This window comes from Typopeltis vanoorti, chromosome 13, assembly GCF_054136105.1.
Source record: "Typopeltis vanoorti isolate ZY-2024b chromosome 13, IOZ_Tvanoo_1.0, whole genome shotgun sequence".
NCBI classification, from domain to species: domain Eukaryota; kingdom Metazoa; phylum Arthropoda; class Arachnida; order Uropygi; family Thelyphonidae; genus Typopeltis; species Typopeltis vanoorti.
Window position 1 is genome coordinate 83443711 of NC_143561.1, and position 22992 is coordinate 83466702.

Here is a 22992-nt window from a genome sequence, read left to right on the forward strand (position 1 = left end):
GATGCATATACAGTGGTGTACTTGGATTTTGCAAAGGCTTTTGATAGACTGCCACATGACAAGCTTTTATATAAATTGAAACAGATGGGATTGGATAATAGACTTCTGTGTTGGATCAGTGACTGGCTGTCAGATAGGTATCAGAATGTTGTATATGGGGGGTGCAATATCTCGAAAAAGAAAGATCATCAGTGGTGTGCCACAGGAGTCAGTTTTGGGGCCATTGTTGTTCAATTTGTATGTTAATGATATTGGGTTGGGTTTAACTAGTGATATCCAGCTGTTTGCAGATGATGCACAACTGGGGAGAGCAGTGCACAGTCAGGCTGATGTTAATGCCTTACAAGAGGACTTGAATAGATTGCATGAATGGGCAGGTAAGTGGAACTGTCAGTTCATTGTTGCCAAGTGTAAGGTTTTGAGATTTGGTAAGCAACGATGGGATGCAAAGTATACGCTTGGTGGGGGAAATTTTAACAGAAGTAGATGAGATGAGAGATCTAGGAGTGATGGTGGGCAAGGACCTGAAATTCAGGGGCCACATTGCACAAGTTGTGAAGACATCACATCAAATAATGGCAATGATGCGGAGAAACCTGACATGCAGAAATAGAGAGGTTATGATTCCATTGTATAACGCCTTCATTAGGCCTCATGGATTATTGTGCATAGATTTGGTTGTCAGGTTTTCATGGTGACGAGGATATGTTGTAAAGGGTACAGAGAAGATTCACAAAGGTAGTCAGTGGTCTTTGGAATGTGGAGTATGAGGACAGATTGAGAGAATGTAAGTTGAAGAGCCTCATAAATAGGAAGAAGGAGGGGGGGAGAATGATTGAGACATATAAGCTGGTCAGGGGTTGTTATCAGGCAGACATGGAAGAGATTTTTCATAGAATGGGAGAGGGGAGTATAACAAGAGGCCATTGCTGGAAACTGTATAAGGAGGGTGTGAGCAAAGGAGTGAGAAGCAGGTTCTTTGCATGGAAGGTGGTTGGTGAGTGGAATGCATTGCCTGAGTGTGTTGTGGATGTGGACACATTGAATAAGTTTAAGACGCAGTTGGATGAGAATTTTATGCATTAGTGAGTACCTCCTATGATGAGTCTCTGACTCCATGGAGGTCGAATGTTGATGATAATAATAATAATACACAACTTGCTGATACCTGTCTGACAGCCAATCAATTATCTAACTTACTTATCTGTTATCTAATCCTATCTGTTTCATTTTAACTACTTGCTTGCCATGTGGCAGTCTATCAAAGGCTTTTGAAAAATCCATGTAGATCACCTGCATGCATTTCCTTTATTGAGTGAATTTGTCACCTTGTTCTAAGCAGATTACAGAAACATGACATCCTCCTAACAAATCCATGCTGACTGTTGTAAAGAATACTGCTGTTTTCAATCCGTTTCTATATCCTAGTTCTCACTAACTTTTTTAACAACCACCCCAAACACACAGATTGGCCTCTAATTGGCCTTAGTCTTATCCTCAGTGATGTGAGAAACCTTTATCTGGTCTCTTTCGACTAAAGGTAAGTTTGCTGGTCTCATACGGAAGTAGGGGTTTTTTCACCCAGAAACTCAGGTTTTTGTCCTCCAGAACAGGCAAACCAGCCTCCATGAACATACCTACAAAGTCACCTACGATCGGAAATGACTGAAAGGGAAAAATCAGATCAGTCTTAACCCCCCCCCATTCTCCTTTGTGAAGTGGAACAGTTTTTTTTCCACCTTCCATTCCTTTGGAACTTTCCCTATTACAAGACTCATGTTAAATAGGTACCATTAAATCCATCCAGCATTCTCTCATTACACATAGTGATATACTATTGAGTCTTATTGCCTTATTAACAGCAAGTTTACCTAATTTTTCATATACTTCCTGATCAAGATGAAAAGCTAAATGGCTATATTTTCTGGAAGTTAATTAAATTAAGGGGATAAAAATCCCTTATTATTTTACAGCCAGTATGCTGGCTGTAAAATAATAACGGATTTTTATCCCCTTAATTTAACACTTCCTGATCATTAGTCTGTCCTCCACAATACCCTCTACAATCCAGCTTGGGGAAGGGATGGGTGGATGTTGTGTGGCTTGTTCACAGCAGCAGCTTTGTCATGGTAACCAGGCATGCAACTTTGCGGACAGTTGTAATGCTGACAGATGTTTCTGCTGCATTTTCCAGTTTGACTACGAGGTTCATTCCTGATGACATGCAGGATGCCTGAACATTCGAAGACAGAGCTCATCGATCTCAGTCATTGAGTGTCTGTGACCTCCCAGGATTTTCTCTCTATGTAGTACCATTTCCATCTATTGTGGATTTCGGTATACTGAGATGGGTAGCAACATCGTGGACAGAAAGACCACTGATTTGATGCCAACTTTCAATGTATATGGTAGTATGATGTCAAGATGCCATCTGAACATAGCATCTTGACATCAACTACAGTGCAAAACATGCAGTACATCCCACCTTTTATCATCAGACTTACACAGACACTTCCCGAATATTTGCATGTGGTAGGATCTGAAATTTGCATGGCACATAAGATGTCGAAATAGCATATATATTATACATCAGACATCAACTTTCAACATAGTTATAGCTAAATTATTGTGAATTATATTTACTTGAAAATTAATCATTTACTGGTATAAACTCTTGCCCATGGACATTTTGAATATAAAAATGGAACATAATAACATATAAACATAACTGAAAAAAATCAATAGTGTCCACTAAAACTGACAGTCAATTCCTAGATAATAAAAAATAACTGTTTTTTTTTCATAAGAAAAATAAACATAGACCATTAAACCTATTTAAAGTTTAAATAATGCTTCCCATCTTTCTTTGCAAAACAATTCTCTTAAAGGATGAATTCAGGAATGGATAGATAGGAATAAGATGCTCTGCAGTGGGCAGTGTAGTTTTGTAAAAAGTAAGATATTCCTTAGTAATTTACTCACATTTTGTTAAAGAGTGACAGCAGAATTAGATAAGGGAAATGGCTGCACTATGATACTGCTGGACTTTGCAAAGGCATTTGATAGAATAACACATTGAAAACTATTACATAAGTTGAAGCAAATGGGAATGGGTATGAAGCTGGTGACATGGGGATGGCTGATGGACAGACACCAGAGAGAGAGTAGTATATGGTGGAGCAGAATGCCTCAAGGCTGTGTACTATGACCACTGCTGTTTAATTTGTATTTTAATGATATAGGAAATGATTTTTTTGGGGGGGGGGGTGGAAGGGGTTCTTCACAAAATGGTTTTCAACAACTTTCAACAAAATTTTTTTGTGAAGAACCTTAGTCATCTTTGGAAGGACTTGACGTGTGGTGGAGATGGCATGTTCTCCAATTCCAGACTATTCCAGGTCTTGGAATTCAACATAATTGAGATGTTCATCATGATGACCAGCTGAAGATCTACCAGTTTTTCTGAAGTTATAAACCATAATGGCAGGGAATTTTATAAACACTCTGGTAGGCTAAAGGCAGAAGTTTATACTTTACAAAGCCTAAAAATACAGGAATCTAGTTAGTGAGTGAAAGGCCTAAAGACCAATAGAACTAAGCTATTTATGGCAAAGGTATTTCTGTTATTTCAGAAATACCTTTGCCATAAGGAATGGTAATATAATGAACCATTTTTGGGAGGTAGGTGAAAAAGAAACCTTGTAGTTGTTGATATATAACCTTGTTGAAAGTTTTCCCTCTTGGTTATACTATAAATTAAAGATGCCAAGAAATGATATTCTTTGTTTAATTCTTTATCCAAGTGTAAACAAGAAAAGTTTGCACTTGAAGTAACTTCACAAGTGGGCAACTCTTATATAGAGGCTAATGACTTCACATCACTTGCCTTAGTATCTCATAATGCAAAGCACATATCCTTACGGACATGTATAATGCTATGCATTATTGGAAGGGTTACTACTCAGACCGGTTTCAAGCTTTATTGAAGTCTCATCAGTGGGATCATCACTTCGTAAGGATATGTGCTTTGCATTATGGCATACTAAGGCAAGTGATGTGAATTCATTAGCCTCTATATATGAAGTTGCCCAGTCATGAAGTATTTCACATGCAAACTTTGTTTGCTTACACTTGGATAAAAATGAAACCAAGAATATAATTTCTTGGCATCTTTAATTTGTAGTATAACCAAGTGAAAAAACTTTCAACTCTTCTACCTCTGATCCAGAGTGTTTTAGTAATAAGGTGTGACACCTTTGGCTACTTGTATATGGAAATATGACTTTTGCCTTACGTTAACCTTGGTATCACTTCTGGGAATTGGCTCCCACTGATGAGACCTCAATAAAGGTCAAAACTGGTCCAGGGGTAGTGACCATTCCCATAATGCATAGCATTATACACGTCTGTAAGGATATGTGATTTGCATTATGGGATACCAAGGCAAGTGATGTGAAGTCATTAGCCTCTCTATATGAGTTGCCCAGTTATGAAGTTCCTTCACATGCAATCTTTGTTTACTTATACTTGGATAAAGGGTTAAACCAAGAATATAATTTCTTGGCATCTTTAATTTATGTTGATAACTTTATTGACATAAGGTTGGTGAAGCCAAGCCTTATGTCAACAAGGCTCTTGAGCAGAGCTCATGTCTTTTAGGTAGTGTAAGCTAACGAAAATTTGATGCCAAAAGTTATATTCTAATAAAATCTGCAGTAAAATTTTAAAATTGTACCTAAGATTGAGCAAATTTTCCTTTGTTGTCTTTTCCCATTACTTAAAAAATTCCTCCACCTCTTCTTGTTGTAGAACAGCACACACAAATAAGTCTCCTTGTGTAATTCTACAGTTTGATGTTTCCTACATCACTTCTCTTCTTGATATTGTCTACCACTCAAGATTATTATTATTATTATTATTATTACGTGACACCTCCAAAGAGTCCAAAGACTCGTCGATGGTGGGCACCTGCTCTACAGCTCTCCACCACTCAAATCCACCAACTACAACTAACCACAACTATACAAACAGCATCTACCGCCCATCACCACCACCAGTATTTCCACAGACAATCGCAAACATCCACTCGGCCAACCAGACCGGCAAAAAAAAATAGTTATTATTATTATGTAACACCTCCAGGGAGCCCAAAATACTCATCGAGGGAGGACACCTACTCTACAATTCTCCGTCTCCATCACTCCACCAACCACAGCTACCTTCATCTACACTCCAACACATCATCTACACCAATGCCATCCACTGCCGACCACCACCACTAGTATTTTCACAGACAATCACAAACATCCATGCCCACAGCAGGATTCAAACCCACAGCCTTCTGGCTGGAGAGCGGATGCACTAATCACTTGGCCAACCAGGCCGGCAAGATTATCTCTGTGTGTGAGCTACGCTTTCGTTTTCTTGATCATTATTGCTTGAATATATAACATCTTGTGCTTATTATTTCGATGACTCACCTGTTTTTGTCTTCTTTGTTTTGGTAACACCAATTGTCTAGACATGGCACTTCTCTCATTCTTCTTCCAGTTGCACGTGATTGATACTTCTTATATTGATTCCAAATCTTGAATTCTACTGATGTTAATTTAAAGTTTGTTCCAGTAGCTGATTTTCACTGTTCACTCTTATTACCTGAAAAAAATATTAGGGGCCTTGTTTATTCAGATGGCATCCCAGCCAACACAACATTTCATCTTGTACCATCATTGTCTTTTTGTTTAAGCCAATATAGAATACAGTTTGGTTGACTAAATTACGAATTGCTATCCCAGGTAGATTCCTAGTAATGAAGGTGCACCATGATAAGATCAAGATTAGATATTAGGTCAGAAACCCTGGTTGTGCCATGCTGAGGTCTCCAGCTGATTATCTAACTTCAATCTTTAAGTGAATCCTTCCTATGACACTTGGGAGTAAAATTTTTATACCAGTAAATGATTCATTTTCATGTAAGTTATCCATATCATTTTAACTGTATCTATAGTCTAGACTGCATAAGCCTTGCCACATGAACAGTAAATTGTAGATACGCAGATAATTTCTGGCATGGAATACTGTCCTTAAGAGAATGTAAAAGGCGTTGAAGTTTCTGAACTGGTTTATAAAGTCCACTCTCACTATAGCAGGCCACCACTATAAGAAACTTGCTAACTGTAGTGATATAACAAACTACTGAAAATGTCCTGACCAAAGTCCAGCAAGAAACATATCATGCTAAATGAGATTAACTATTGCAAAGTATTCACTATACAAAACTATAGTGATTTCTCAATTATTTGACCTTCAAATGAATGAACATTCAGTTGACTGACTCTTGGATGGGTTAGTGTGATTTTTAGCACTACACAATATAACTCTTCCTCATCTATCCAATCCTTCAATTATTTATTCAGTAAATTGTTCTCCTACTGTAGGTGGATAATTGGAGGATTACTATATTGTGGTTTCCTCAAACGTTTGCTGTAGCAAGATGTGACTGTAAATGAGAGAGGTGTAAATGATGTGACTGTAGTAGAAAAGTTGTGGTATCAAGGTGGTATCTTAGTCCAGTGAAGAAATAGGGTTCTTGTATCTTAATTTTATGATGGTGCATGGTGGCTCTCCTGTATATAATAATTTAGAAATCACTCTTTTTTTTTTTTTTAATAACCATTAATTATTATTATATCTGCTACTCCAGTGAGTTTAAGAGCTTATTGAAATAGTGATTTGGTTATAGAGAAATCTCTGATTATTGATTTTTTTCTTTCTGAGTTTAGATATTTTGCATTTGTCCTTTATATTTTTTGTAATATAAATCTGCTCTGAGTATGTCATTAGGAAAAAAAATGTAGGTAGTGAAACATATTAGTGTTTTCTTTTAGTGTTGCATGGTGATCAGCATTCATTTTAAAAATTATAGACTTTACAACTGTGTTATAAAAAACTCTTTTAATTTCCCAACGTTTCGATCTTCATATTAAGATCATCATGGAGCATATACAAATATACAGGACAAGCTGAGTTACATTACATATAGTAAGCTGACTGTAAGCATACAGTAAGCATATACAGCTTACTGTATGTAATGTAACCCAGCTTGTCCTGTATATTTGTATATGCTCCAGATGATGATCTTAATATGAGGATTGAAACGTCAGGAAATTAAGAGTTTTTTATAACACGGTTGTAAAGTCCATAATTTCTAAGATGAATATTAGTGTTTGTTGGAAATTTCTTTTGATACAAGAGAATCACTAGTCTTATGATCTATTAATTATCCTTGTTAAAAATTATTTCAAACTAAAATAATTATACATTGTCCTTACAGTCTCCTCCAAAAGGAGCTACAATACCATACCGTCCAAAGCCTGCAATGCCACCAGTAATTTTTGCAGGGGGCCAAGCATATACAGTACAGGGACAATATGCTATTCCACATCCTGACGTAAGTGTAAAACTGTTCATGTTTTTTTTCACCCACCTTCCTAGGTCTCTCTATAGCAAATTTGTCCTTAAATTCCTGAAGATCTTTTAACATTTATCTTTAATATTAAGGTGCTTTCTTCTTTAAAGAGAAAATGAGAACTTTTTTTGAACATTATGGTATTAGCAAGCATATGTTGTAAATATGGATATCCATCCGACAGGATGGATGGAAGCTGCAAAGAGTTATAAATGTGAAATATTCAAATATTTCACTTTTATTCAAGTTTCTGAGTCTCATATAAAAATAATAACAAAATAAGAACAGAATTAAATAAAACTTATCAACTATTTTTTTCTTTGAACAATTCAAGAACCTGCTGCTATTCATCATTATACTGAGAATTTCGTTATAAATTTTGAATCTAATTATAGAGAAGTGGTGTAGAAATAAGCATACTCAATTTTCTCATTAAGTGTGTTTAAAGTTTTGCAAAAGTTGAATTATTTTCATATGACATTATGCTTATTTAGTAATGTTAGAAGTATTGGTGGCAGTGGGTAGCACTGGACTGTTAGAATGAACCAAAAATAGTTGACATTACTAAGATCTAAATAATAGAATTTAACCTAACAGTGTTGGTTTGGAATGAGGACTATAACAAATTGTTGAGAAGCAACACAAGGTAGATTTGAAGTTCCTGTGTTGATATGCAGGAAAATAGAATAAAATATGTATTTTGGTGTTATAGGCCTGGAAAATAATTTTATGAAATGTTTTGAGTATAAAGCAAATAATTATTGTGGGAGAATGAATTTATGGAGTTACCGAAGGTTAATTTGGAATGGATAGATAATTTGTGGGTACATCATGGCATTCTTAAGGGGGGGGGGGTCTTTTGGTCAGCTGTTCACATTTTTTGTAATAAAGTGTCAAAAAGATCAGAGACTGTAGGGGGGGATTGATATGGGATATAAAGACAGTTTGCATATATCAGATAGCTGACTGGTATATATATCAGAAAATAAATAGTACTCTAAGATAATGATATAGTACTCTAAGAGAATATAATTGATGAGTGAACTGCCACAGGGCTGTCTTTGGGCCATAGTTATTGCTGTTTAATTTTTATGATATCTGGAACGGAGAAGGATGGTCTGTTTTTTTATATATACATAAAATCCACAAAAGGTCGAGTGCACTGATGCCTTGGACAGTTTTTTGCTGATATTGCAAAGTTTGGAAGGGTGATAAGAAATTACTCTATGTGGTACCTCTCCAAAAGTATTTGTTTAAATTAGTATATGATGGGCAAAGGAAATGGTACCAGTATTTTGTTTCCACGTGTAATGTTACATATGTTAGATTGAAGATATTACAGACTGTAATTATATTTCCATGACTTAAAGAAATTGATGAAGCAATGGATCTAAAGGGTGATAGTAGACTTCAGTTGACAGCTTCACATTGTAAAACATAAAGATAATGCATAGAATGGGTGATGTCGAGAAATTTCCATGGTAGGGAGGATAATACAAAGCAACAGCTTAGATCGTACCATGTGAAGTCACTCATTGCTGGGACAAAGTACTTCAGGTAGCAGTGTTCTTGAGACGTTTGTCATACCAACATATATCCTTCAGAGCAGAGCTTAACAGACTTTTCCCCCCTATTATCCTAGCAGTCTAGAATAATGGGCACTGCACTGCTAATATAAGTGCTTAGCATTTGCTGAATGCTAAGCTAATATAAGTGCTTAGCATTTGCAGTAGAAAACTTTCAAAACTACAGCTTTGCATTGAAATATATCAATCCCCATTTCCTCTGTTATTTTCCTCCCATCTGGACTGATTTGCAACTGCAGTATTATCTCAAATCTTCTATTTTTTTTTACAACATTATCAACTGTTAGTAAATAGGTTAGCATGCTGCTGCTGCTAATTATATATGGAATCTGACATAAAATATCTTTGAAATGCTGTTGCTTATTGTTTTATTATTGTTATATAACTACATATTAGTCTGCATTATTAGCTTGCCAAAACTATAATAAGATAGACGTTAACCAACAGTAAGACTAAAAGAATGAACTGAAAGTTTTAATCAGTTCTTTATATACAGTAGTTTATGGAATATCTGACTCAGAACAAATGACCTTCCAGATATCTTGGCACAATAACAATAAAGATCTCACAACCATAACCACTATCTTTGTTTGTGGTTATTTAAAAATTGATAAGTGTATTTATTCACTTTTTAAAATACCTGATTTCAATTGCAGCAATCAAGTACTTGCATATACTTTTGCTCCAAATATTTAACTCATGGTTTTTACTTATATTCTGAAAGTCACGTTTTTGAAATGTGGAAAATGCCTGTTAACAAAATTCTAAATCAGATATGCATTAAGATTAAAAGTGGTGTTGCATTCTCTGATTTTTAAAGATCCCTAGATTTGCTCTTAAATGTGGCTAAGCATATTTTAATATTCTTAAAAAGATACCTATATGACTCTTAAAGTCAGGACTCTAAAAGTCAGAAAATCTGTATGAAGCTGCTGATGTTTTGGCCATGGACTAGGTATGTTGTTCAGTCATTTGCAGATAAATCTGAAACATAGCTGCTTTAGGATTTCAGCAGAGTTGGAGTAAAAGAGACTGTGCTGTAAAGTATTCTTCTTTCACAGATGCCTCTCCAGGTTACATCATTTACTAAATTTCAGCCAGTTATTTATCAACTTGGTTAGCTATGTCCTATATAATCTAAAAAGAAAACCTGATATCTTCATCTGCTTTAAAAAAACAATAGCAGTTGAAAGAAGGAACCCAGAACTGAGAAGGCAGGAAATTGACTGCAGTTTATAGGCATCTACTTGGCTTGCATAATTGTTATAACTGTTGTGAATGTACATTGCCTTTCTGAAATTTCAGCAACACCACAGATTAAATAATATGAGTCAGATATGTGCTTCTGAATTGCAGAAAGCTTCCTGTTTTCAAAATATATGACTGCTTGCTTGCTTAACATAGAATTTTATTAGACATTAAACAATAAAGCTACTGTGCATGTAGCACATGCACACTACTCATTCATTGCTATAAGAAAGGAGAACCTTTTGTTGCTCATGCAAATAAAACAATTTTATTATGCTAGATATAGACAAATAATATACAACTCATATTCTTTACCCCCCAAGAAAAACACATGCACGCATGCACACAGCACAGCAATGTTAATTATACTACAGTTGATACTTGCAGTAAACAGAGGATCCATATGCTTAATGCTTTTCTCTGAAAACTCTTCCTTTCCTTCCATCCTGGTATAGAATTATTTTAATTTAATCTTCAGGTCTAAAGGAGTCAGAAATCATGTAAACTACTGTGGGTGGGTGTTAATTTGTATTGACTTAAATTCAAAATTCTGTACAACAGTTTTCTTTTTATTATGTAGATTAAAAAAAAAAAAAAAAGTCAAGGATTGTGCATTCATGTATTTTTGTAAACTTTGAAAATGATCTTCAAAAGTCATCTGTAACAGTAAACATTAATGTATTAAAATTATGTGGAAAATCAAATGCTGATATTATGCAGAAGCTTGAAACATGCAAGAAACTTGAAAGAAAATGACTGCATCATAAAAATAGCTTTAGAAATTAAAATCCTGATAAATATTTTCCATCATTTTTTTTAGTAAACAGGTATGATGGAAAGGTAAAAGTCACATAAAGCTTATAGTAATTAAGTATTTTGTTATCAAATGCAAATTTGCCTCTGAAATTTAACATTCATATCACACTATAAATATAATTTTAATCTGTTATAATTATACCTCTATTGGTATAGACAAGCCCTTTCCTAGGTTTGATTTATGTCTATGACATAAATCAAACCTAGGAAAGGGCTTGTCTATAAATCAAACCTTTTTCAATCATATAATGAGTTAGCCAGTATAATATGGGGGGGGCAACCTGTGAACTCAAGTTTTTCATCATTCAAAATAGGCAAACTGGCTCCATGAATACATAGATCTGTAGGCACAAATCCTTAGGGTGATGCAGCAGAGCAGTGGTGTGCCAGCCACATTAACTTGCTGCGACCCTTAATCAGGGAACTCTACTCATCTTAAGGGATGGATGGGTTGAAGAAGAAGAAGAAGAAGAATCTATTCTCAAATATAGTCATACTTATTCAGCTATATCAGCTAAAATTGCTGATAGAACATTTATCTTAAAATGTTCCTTAAAGGCGACGAGTTCTTGCTTGTCTGTCTTATTGCATAATTACAAAATCTATGCATATTAATTTCCCTGATATCTTTAATCTCTCTTTTAAGGCATTGAATATGTGTTAGACTGATTTTAGTCTAACACATTAAAATATCTGATTATTTTAGATATAATATTAAAAAATTGATACATTAATGTATCATATGGCATAAAATTATATGCAGCAATTTAATTATTATTTTTTTTTATTTTGATTCATCTTTAATTTTGATATCCACTCTGTTTTTTGAAGATTGTTTCCATATCCTATATATTTTATATATATGTATTTATACTGCACATGAAAGTCAAGAGTCTATAGCAGACAGATGCCATGTGATGAGGGTAGAGTTTGGAATACAGTTGATATTCTTCTTCAACTATTGAAGATTGTATTCCTTTAGAAATGCTTTATAAGGGAGACTTTATTGAGGTGGAAGAAATGAAAGATGACTGAGAGTAGCAGGATGGATGAGTATGCAATTTAACTGTAAAAAGGATGCTGAGCAGCTGTAGTATGAATCCCTGTAGATCTGGCAAAAATATGAGGTAATGGATGCTAGTGCTGCTGAACAATGGCCATAGAAATATCTGCAGAAGAGACACAATGCAGAAATTGATGGGATAGTGGTTGAAGAGAGTCTGTAAGAGAAATGTCATTTGTCATCCAGACTGCCTTTTTCTGAACAGCATGAAGAATTTTTAGGGAAGTCTTAGGTGCGTCACTCCCCATATATGAGAGCCGTATTCCAATGTTACTCAGATTTTGGATTTGTACAGAGTAAGTAACTGCTAAGCAGAGAAGTACTGTCTTGATCAGAAAAGGGTGCTAAGTTTTTTTTGTTGGAAGCTGTTGATGCTATAGAAATGATATGATTGTGCCAGAAAAGGTAAGAGTCAGTCCGAGAAGAGCAATTTGGCCTTGACTGTTGTGCTCAGCATTATTGAAAGTAAACTGAGAAAATCTGAAGTCTATTTTTATTGGAAAACAAGCAAAACTGCATTTTGAAAACATTGAAGTTGACTAGAAGAGAAGTGGTAATTCTCTTCTATATTCAGTCAATCATGGACAAAATTTCAAAGTTGCTTCAGCAACTGGGTGTCAAATTTGTGGTCTTCCCCTCCCCCCCTCAACAATATTTCTAATATCCTTAAGTCCCCGAAACTTCCCAGTTAAAACCACTTAAGAAACCTGGGGTTAAGTGATCACCTGTGCCTGTGGAATTCACTTAGGACAAACAGGCAGGTAGGCAGGTTAGGAGAGATTCACATGTCAGAATATTCAAATATGTGAAGAAAAAAAAAAAAGAAACCTCAAATCAGAATTGGCAGCACATACAGCAAAATACGAACATGAATTATTGTGGCAACAGCAGCACACTGAAATGATCCACATAGATTATAGTTTCTTCTCGGGCATTTAAAGCATTGTCCAGTATGATAAAATATCCATAACAGTGCAACAAGAAACAAGGCAAGTTATTACACCATGTCTAGATCTCTCATGAAACATTTAGCATACACAGATACCAGTAGTGGACATAATGCCACCAAGCATCAAGTGACTACATAGCACATCTGTATATTCCATTATTCGTCTCTTTTTTTTTCTTCAAATATTTACACTGTGATTTTTAATCTGCATTCAGCTTCATTTTTTATTTTATTCAGTACTTCTGACAAACATTGTGAAACATTATTTCACAAAACTAGTTCTGTGTCTGAATAAATATTTGTTACTGTCAAGTTGTTCCATATGGTTACTACCACTACATTCATTATGTTCTCATAATGAATGTAGTGGTAGTAACATTATGTTCTCATACCACAGAAGCCTTCATGATGAAATATTTTATGATTGATAAACATGGTTGGCGAGGCTCAGTTTTTTCAGCTCTAAAAAAAGCAAATGCATTCTTCATGTTCTTCTCAGTGGATGGATGCTGATTTGTTAATCTGTACAAAATATGAAAGACTACAAGCACAGGGGATATGAACTCTGAGATGTGATGTTGTATTCATTATATCCTATCCTGTTTTTAAATGATCTGTGAAAAGAGGGAAGTTTACAAACCAGGTAATAAGTAGTGCATTTGAAATTGACTGAAGTGATTATTCTGGAAACTTCGGCCACCTAAGGAATGGACATGCTCAACAACACAACATATGGTCTCTTCTGATAAAAACTTCGTTTTTTGTAATCATTGACAAAAAGCTTCAGCAGGCCAACTAATAGTATTTAAATATAGGATATTAAATATCTATTCTTTTTTGTGCCAGATATAAAATGAAACTGAAATTTTTATAGTGACAGAGAGCTTATGAGTATACAACCTTCTGTGTTGCAGTTCCTGGATATTGTACATTAATTAAATTAAACTTTCCAAAAAATTATATTCTTGTTTAATCCTTATCCACAAATAAAGTTTGTGCATGAAGTATCTTCACAACACTAGGCTATTTATATATAGATGCTGATAACTTCACATCAATTGCCTTAGTATCCCATAATGGAAAGCACACTATCTTTCAGACATACACAATATTATGCATTATGGGTGGACCACTACCCAGACCAGTTTCGACCTTTGTGGAAGGCTCATCACTGGGAGCCAGACCAAGATTGAATTTATGCAGAAGTCATATATTTCCCATATACAAGTAATAAAATATGTACAGGAAATATATTGTTAAATTACTCTCGATCAGAGATAGTTGCAAAAAGTTTTGACACTTACAAAATATACTTGCCAAGAAGTTATATTCTTGTTTAATTCTTTACCCAAGTTTAAGCCAGGGTATTGTACTACTTAAAAGATGGACTTTACCCAGAAGCCTTTATATGTGTGTCTTCTATTAGTGCATTTGATTAAGGTTTTGCTGACCTGACAGCTGTTTCAAATTATTTGCTTCTCATCTGAGGTCATTCAGAAACCTTACAAGGGATAAAACACCATTCTCAATACTGACCTGAATAATAATTATTATTATTAGTAGTAGTAGTACTTGACACCTCCAAGGACTTATTGAGGGAAGGCACTCTTCTCCACTCTACGCCTCTCCATCTCTACCATTTAATCCACCTTGTTACACAGAAGTGCTACTACTATCATCATCTACTGCCCACCACCACTAATAATTTTTATTTGTAAATTCATGTGTTCTCAAGACTGATTTGCTTGTATACAGGATTAAAAACCTAAGTTTCCAGAAAAAAAAATCCCTTCTACCTCTGTATGAGATCGGATTACTCACCTTCAATTAAAAAAAAAAAAAATACATATATATATATATATATATATAAAGATTCTTCTCATCATGACAAGAATCAAACTTAGGCCTTTTCCAATTGAAGGGCATTATGTACCGTTGTTCTTCCAGTTGCACTACATAGATACTTGAAAAAGTTTTCCGTTGAGCCAGAGTCAAACCATCAACCTAACTGTAACATACATTCCCCCACTCTGCCAACTGAGCTATCAATGGCGACATCAGAGAGTTGTATCTTGTATGTTATTTGGCTAATTGTAACTTTTAAGCTTTTTTGGTCAAAAATGTTTATGATTTATGCACTGACTGAGAACTACTGATGCAATATTGAGATAGGGGAGAGGGTTGCCCTCATAAAGTTTCTACCTCACCTCTGCCACAAACTAAATAGTTTGAAATAGTTGCCAGATTAGTGAAATGTTAATTAAGTACTCTAACAGAAGATGAATACACAGGCTTCTGAGCAAAATCCACTGCAAAGTACTGCAGCACTCAGACAACTCCAACATCAAAGATTGTACTCTAGTAAGCTCTGCCACTTTCAAAATGTTATGGTTTCAAATAGTTTGGCTTAAAAAAAATTAATATCCTTCCTTTAAATAATAAATGTATCAAGTAAACCACAGTAGAAATGACACCTTTTATTTTTAATAAGGATTTTGCCCACAATATCTATAGTGTACCACTGTCATTGGTATGCTAAAGATTGGATAGTCTGGAAACCCCACTCTAGGGACTAATCATGGTACTTTTTCAAGACACTTCAGGCTTCCACTGAGTAGGATGGAGAGGTAGACTTATAACATATAACTGAAGTCATCTTCCAACTTAAATTCATTCCCAAACATCCATGCCACAGTGAAATTCTGACCAATAACCTGCTGCTTAATAAGCACAGATGCTTTTTGTCCTTGCAACTGTTTAACCATGCTAAGTTTCAACTTGCACATAATAAATTTAAATGATTCTATTGTATGTGCATGCTTGTGCTACAACATCGGCTTTTATCAGTTTCCTTTCCTCTTCTTTTTTTTTTTTTTATCCCAAGGATGACTTTTCATATTAGGCCAACATATGTGTAAAATCCTTGTGTTTTTCTTTTGTTTTAATTATTAATCCTTATGTTCTGTTAAAAACAAGAATTCAGTGTCATTATCTTTCTGCACATTATTCGTGAGAGGATGCAACAGATTACTGTTTTTTAAATCATTTGTATTGCACTTCCATGTTAGGTTTCAGCTATCATACTGTGCCCAAAATCAGTTTGTGTTGTAAATTATATACCCATACATTATTCCTCAATATCTGCTTGTCTGCTTTATGTAATTTAGAAAAGATTATATGACACCATCACTGACAAACCATAAAGATGATTGTGCTCAACTCTGTGAACGCTGGATGTGCACTCAAGTAAACTGGCCACTCGTTGTATATGCATATTAAGATTTACATGGAAGAAAATACATGAATAATAATATAAATAATATATTTTTTCATATTGAATAGTGTAATATAATTATTTTGCACACAAATATTATTTCAAGATCTACACCATTGCTAAAAAGTGATAGGAATTCTCTGTTTGGTAATTTTCTTATAATTTTTTTTTTTCTAATTCAGAACTAGCAGTAATATTTTGTTTTAAAAATACTGAATTTTTTTCCCCAAAAAACATCTGTTATAAAGTTTAATTAGCAGTTGTTTATCTGTTGTTTATAAAAGGTATCCTTTTTTGTTTAATCTTATAAGCATGCTTCATATTAACAGGTAGCACTCACTATATGAATTAGGATTTTGTTTATTCTTAGCTTAAGAGTAAGATGATGATAATGGTGTATGTGGCGGGGTGAGGGAAAGAGCATGTCATCATTCTTCTCAAACTTACTGACTGTGAAATCCTAGCAGAAATTATAAATAGTATAGCTTGTTATCTATATGTGGTCAGTTCTGTTAAAATTTAGTCATTTAAAAAAAAAAATGAACAGTGCATTATCTCATGTAAGGAAAATAGGTGACAACTAATTGTGAGTTGATGGATTTTGCTGCATGTTTATTTTGTCATCTTTAGAACTGGTGTACAAAAAAAAAAAAAGTTGAGATTAAATGTCACTTGCATTGATATTAAATATCAAGAGTAACATAACATATCGTTACATTTTTCCTTGCTGGAATAGGAATAGCTGGAATAGCAAGAACTGACTGGTGCTACTGATCCTATGTCCAGTCTTCACACAAATATTATATTATTATTATTCCTAGTGGGAAGTACACACTGTTACACACAAAGTCCATCAAACCATACTTTAAACTCATTCAATGTATCTGCATTCACCCTAATGTCAAGCAATGCATTCCATTCACCAACCACTCTCCATGCAAAAACCTGCTCTTTATTTTCCCACTCACACCTTTCTTATACAGCTTCCAGGGATATTCTCTTGTTCTACCCACCTCCCCCATTCTGTGAAAAATATCTTCCACATTATCCCAGTAAGAACCTTTTACCAACTTAAATGTCTTTCTCCTATTCACAAGGCTTTGCAAACTGCATTTCCTCAGTCTACCTTCATATCCTACATTCCAAAGACAAGAATATATTGGAAATGTTCCACAAGTCTTCTCTAGAACATTTCCAATATATTCTTGTCAGCATGAAAGTCAGGGGACCAAATCTGTGCATGCATGTTGGGTTAAGTGCTAGTTATCACTCATGTTGCAGTTTAGTCCCCTGATTTTCATGCAATACTACCATAATGAAGTACAGTAGTATTTCTATATTTAATTCTGTAGGTAGTATCCACATGTCATGGTCATTCAGCCATGATTGTCCAGTGTTTTTTTAATTAGAATTGACACACAGGTGGTTGAAAAACATTTAGTGCATCAGAACTGTTTGTGTGTGTGTGTGGGGGGGGGGTAAGCAGTTCAGGAAAAAGGAGGAACCTGTTGATATATTTGTTTCTAGAACACCTTGAGGGTTGTAGTTCTTGAGGAAAACAACATCCACAAGGATGTTCCAAAGAACAGAAGTAGATAGAATGAAAGGTGAAGGATGAGAAATTGGTTCAATAGGTTTGAAGTTACACAGATTGGAGCAAATGGGAATGGATACTTAGCTGATGATATGGATACTTGGTTGGCTGATGAACAGAATACCAAAGGAGCAGGAGAAGGCACATGACTATATTGTATGGTGTAGGACTTTGTGCTTACACCATTGCTGCTTAAATTGTTCATTAATGATATAGGAAATGATTTGAAGAGAAATATTCAGTTGTCTTCCGATGATGCAAAGAAAATTACGAGGAGCAAACCAGAAGAGTCACAACTGTTGTACAGAAAGCTAAGTCTGAGTATAAAAAGAAACTGGCTCGCTCTGCAAGCTAAAGATCATCCCAAAGAATTATATTGTTAAGCTGCAAGTAAAAGAAAGAATGAATATTATTATTATTATTATTATTATTATTATTCAGGCCTCCATGGAGTCAAAAGACTCATCATGGGAGGTCCTTCCTAAGAACATAAAGTCTGTCAAGACTCATCGAGGGGAGGTCCCCTCTAAGAAACACAAAGTCTATCATACCACTCCTTAAACTCATTGACCATTCTCGCTCTCACCACTCCATCAGGCAATGCATTCCACGGTTCAACCACCCTCCATGCAAAGAAACCACTCCTCACCCTCTTGCTCACAGTTTCCTTTCGTAACTTCCAGGGATGGCCTCTTGTCATCACTCCTTCCTGCTGTTCAACCAAGCAAAAGAACTCCCCAGTGTCAACCCTGTAACCACCTCTCAACAGTTTAAAAGTTTCAATCATATCACCTCTCCTTCTTCTATCTAAAAGAATACATCTACTGAATGCTGATGGCATGAGGGTGACAGGTACAGAAGAGGTTGTTCAGCTAATGAGTGCCTAGTTTGCTAAAACCTATCAACCTGGTGTATGCAACATTGCGTTCACTGCTACCTCTTCACTGGATGAAGAAACTCAGATGTATAAGAGGAGGTATTAGAGCTGTTGCACAAACTAAATAAGAATTCAGTAATAGGAATTGATATGGGTCAACATGCATGCTAAGAGTCTTCAGCTGACCTGGCTTCCTTTGATCAAGCTGTATAATTTGAGTCTCAGAACAGGGAAGATTCTGCAGGAGTGGAAAGAATGTATGGTAATCCCTAAGGAAATACCGTGAGTAGACATATGAATTAAAAATTATAATAACGGAATTAACTCACATAAAATATTATTTATTAGTATAATTTTCGCCTGAGTATCACAGGCATCTTCAGTACATTTATAAAGCTAATTAAACAATAACTGACAATTCCAAAAGCTGCCACCTAAGTAGCTAATGTAAGATAACTAAAAAAGTCAATAAATTTCCTAACTAAAATATATATATATATATATATATATATATTTATTTATTTTTATTTTTAGTTAGAAAATTTATTGACCTTTTTAGTTATCTTACATTAGCTACTTAGGTGGTGCCTTTTGGAATTGTCAGTTATTGTTTAATTAGCTTTATAAATGTACTGAAGATGCCTGTGAAACTCAGGTGAAAATTATACTAATAAATAATATTTCGTGAGTTAATTCCATTATCATAATTTTTTCGTATGGTAATCCCATTGCACAGTGGTGGTTCAAAGACTGGTGTATCTAACTATCAACCTATCAAAATCTTCACCACCACTTCAGAGTGAAGTGGGGATGAAGATTTTGGAAAACTTAGGAATGGATTTTGGTTAGAGCTCACATTCAGAAATAGGTTGATAGAAAATCTTTACTTTGCAATTGAACAGAATAGGCTTACTAAAAGAAGATCATGTTTGAACAACTTGCTCGCATTCTGTAATAATGTTAACATTGATTTAGACAACATGAATGGATACAGTAAATATGACCTCTCCATTGCTTCTGCCTTAGTATCACCACTCGGTCTGCCTCCCACTGACGAGACCTCAATAAAGGTCGAAACCAGTCTGGGTAATGGCCCTTCCCTTAATGCATAGCAGTATACATGTCCGCAAGGAGATGTGCTTTGCATTATAGGAGATACTGAGACAAGGAGTGATGAGAGCTTGGTCCACCTTTGCTACGAGTTGCCAAGGGATGTGCCACCTTACCTCAGTCCTGAAGTTATTTTCAGGCGCAAACTTTGTTTGCTTACACTTGGATAAAGGATTAAACTAAATTTATTATGAATGGATACACCGTGATACACTGGATTTTTCTATGGCTTTTGACAAGTGTGGCATAAACTGGAAAATATGGGATTGGATTAAAAATATTAGCATGCATAAGAGGCTGTCTGACTGACATATCAAAAAGTGGTATATGGATGTAAGTCCTTAAGATTTAAGGTAACCAGTGGTGTACCACAAGGATCAGTTTTTGGTCCATCGTTATTCAACTACATTAATGATACTGGGAAGGATTTGACAGGCTACATACAGCTATTTGCTGATAATGCAAAGGTAGGTAGGATAATCAGGAATGCAGCTGATATACAGTACTTGCAGAATGATTTGAATAGACTGAAATTATGGTTGTATGTACTTCCGTCTGATTGGATATCTAATGTCATATTATATTGGTAAGATTATGCTAGAACAAATTGATCAGGATAGGATTCTTGGAGTTTTAGTAGACAGGAAATTGAAGTTCAAGGGGCATATAGCAAAGATTACAAATTCAGCTCGGAAGATAATTGCAATACTAAAATGAACTTTGGTATGTAAAGATAAGGAAGTCATTTTGCCTCTTTACAAAACTTTGATAAGACCTCACATGGACTATTGGGCATTGGTCTGGTCTCCTGGTTTTCATTGTGATTCTGATAAGTGGAGGTAGTGCAATGGAGAGTGTTAAAAATTATATCAGGTTTGTGGAATACTAATTATGAAGATGGATTGAGAATTTGTAGACTGCAGACACTAGCAAACAGGAGAAAGATGGGTATTTGAGACTTACAGACTTCTGAAATGGTTCATACAGGATTTCAATAGATGGAATGTTTCATTTTATGGAGGATGGAGAAAGGATAAGAGGACATCCTTGGAAGTTGAGAACGAATGCCATGATGAAGATGGCAAGAGCTAGATTTTTCTTCTATAGAGTGGTGTATTGACTGGAATGGATACCCAATGGATGTTGTGCATGCAAGGAGTGTGAATGAATTCCAGAACAATTATAATAGCTGTTGTGGGTAATATGTAGCCTCCCTCAATGAGTCTTTGACTCCCTAGAGGTCTTTGCTAATAATAATAGTAATAATCTTAACATGGGTCATCCATGATGAAAAAAAGGTGGCAAACCTTTTGGCAACTCCTATAGGTAAAGATGACCTTGCTATTGCTTCTGCCTGGTATCTCAAACTCTGGGCCCGGCTTCCACTGAAGAGATCTCAATAAAGGTCGAAACTAGTCTGGGTAGCGGCCAATCCCTTAATGCATAACATTATATATATCCACAAGGAGATGTGTTTTGCATTATGGGAGATACTGGGATAGGAGTGTTGGTAGCTTGCTTCACCTTTGCTACAAGTTGCCTGGTGTTGTACTGCTTACCCAGGTAAGATAGTACAACACCATATTTAGTCCTGAAGATATTTTCAGGTGCAAACTTTGTTGTTTGCTCTCACTTGGATAAAGGATTAAACTAAATTTATTATGGGTCATCCATGTAGATCATCTATTGTTGGCTGAATGACATCTCTGGTCTCCAACCAATAAGCTGTGGGTTTGAAGTTTATTTGTAATTTAGTCTGAGACCACTATCTCCACCTGCTCATTGGAGGCTTTGAGTACTATGGTTTATCTCTAGATTAAGATTACCAGATTATCTAACCCATAGCCCCATCTTGGGTATTAAAATGTACAATAGGTTTGTAACTTTTTATGGGTGGAATTTGTGACAGATTTTATTTTTAAAATCAGGATATCTGGAATAATTACAGGAAAAATTGTTAAACAAGAAAACAGTGGTAGAAAATTTCCAGGAAGAATGCATTAAAAACTATATATACAAGGAAGCTGGAGTAGATGATATTTGATCAGAAATGTCCAAATGTGTAGGTGTGAATTTTCATACTGGCTACACTGCAGTTCAAATTCTAGACAATTGGAGTAGACTTGTCATTAAAAATAAATAAATAAACTGAATGGACAATTATAAAGGAGTTTTCCTTCTGAGCATTCTATATAATATTATTATTATTATTCAGGCTTCCATGGAGTCAAAAGACTCATCGTGGGAGGTCCTTCCTAGGAAACATAAAGTCTATCATACCACTCCTTGAACTCACTGACTATTCTTGTTCTAACCACTCTATCAGGCAATACATTCCACGGTTCAACCACTCTCCATGCAAAGAAACCACTACTCACTCTCTTGCTCACAGTTTCTTTTCATAACTTCCAGGGATGGCCCTTTTTTATTGCTACTTCCCACTATTCCACCAAGTGAAAGACTTGGAGAGGAGGCTCAAAAAAATTTTGAGAGAAATTTGCTTTCAAATTCCTGTCAAATATGCTGATAGCATTCAACACATTTGATCCATCTGTCACATTTGTGTGGAGGGTGGTTGAGCCGTGGAATGCATTGCCTGATGGAGTGGTGGGAGCGAGAACGGTCAGTGGGTTTAAGGAGTGGTATGATAAACTTTGTGTTTCTCAGGGGGGGACTTCCCCTCGATGAGTCTTGACAGACTTTATGTCTTAGAAAGGACCTCCCTCGATGAGTCTTTTGACTCCTTGGAGGCCTGAATAATAATAATAATAATAATAATAATAATAATAATTATTTGAATATCTTGTAGATAGATGTTGGATTAATTTAGGTCAGTTGTACTTCAATATCAAACATTTCCAATCATCATATAAAGTAAATCCTTAGACTTTATATGATGTTTTGAATTTCTTTTGGAGTTACTCTTTGGACTGCTGTGCAAGAACTATTTTACTAGACACATTTAATAAGTAAGGAAGTCAGTGTCAAAAGAAATAAGTAATGAAAT

General features: G+C 35.3%; 1 protein-coding gene across 8 annotated transcripts in view; it reads left to right on the forward strand.

The window, feature by feature from the left end:
* LOC150100319 (poly(rC)-binding protein 3-like) overlaps positions 1-22992 on the forward strand; it is an 874229-nt gene that overhangs the window by 481627 nt on the left and 369610 nt on the right. For all 8 annotated transcript variants that reach the window (XR_016549294.1, XM_090403220.1, XM_090403223.1 and 5 more), the window contains one exon: positions 7334-7450. Coding sequence is in view for 7 of the 8 variants with exons in the window: in XM_090403220.1 (XP_090259346.1) it covers positions 7334-7450 (117 nt within the window). In the remaining variant the exon portion in view is untranslated. The remainder of the gene's footprint in view (positions 1-7333; positions 7451-22992) is intronic.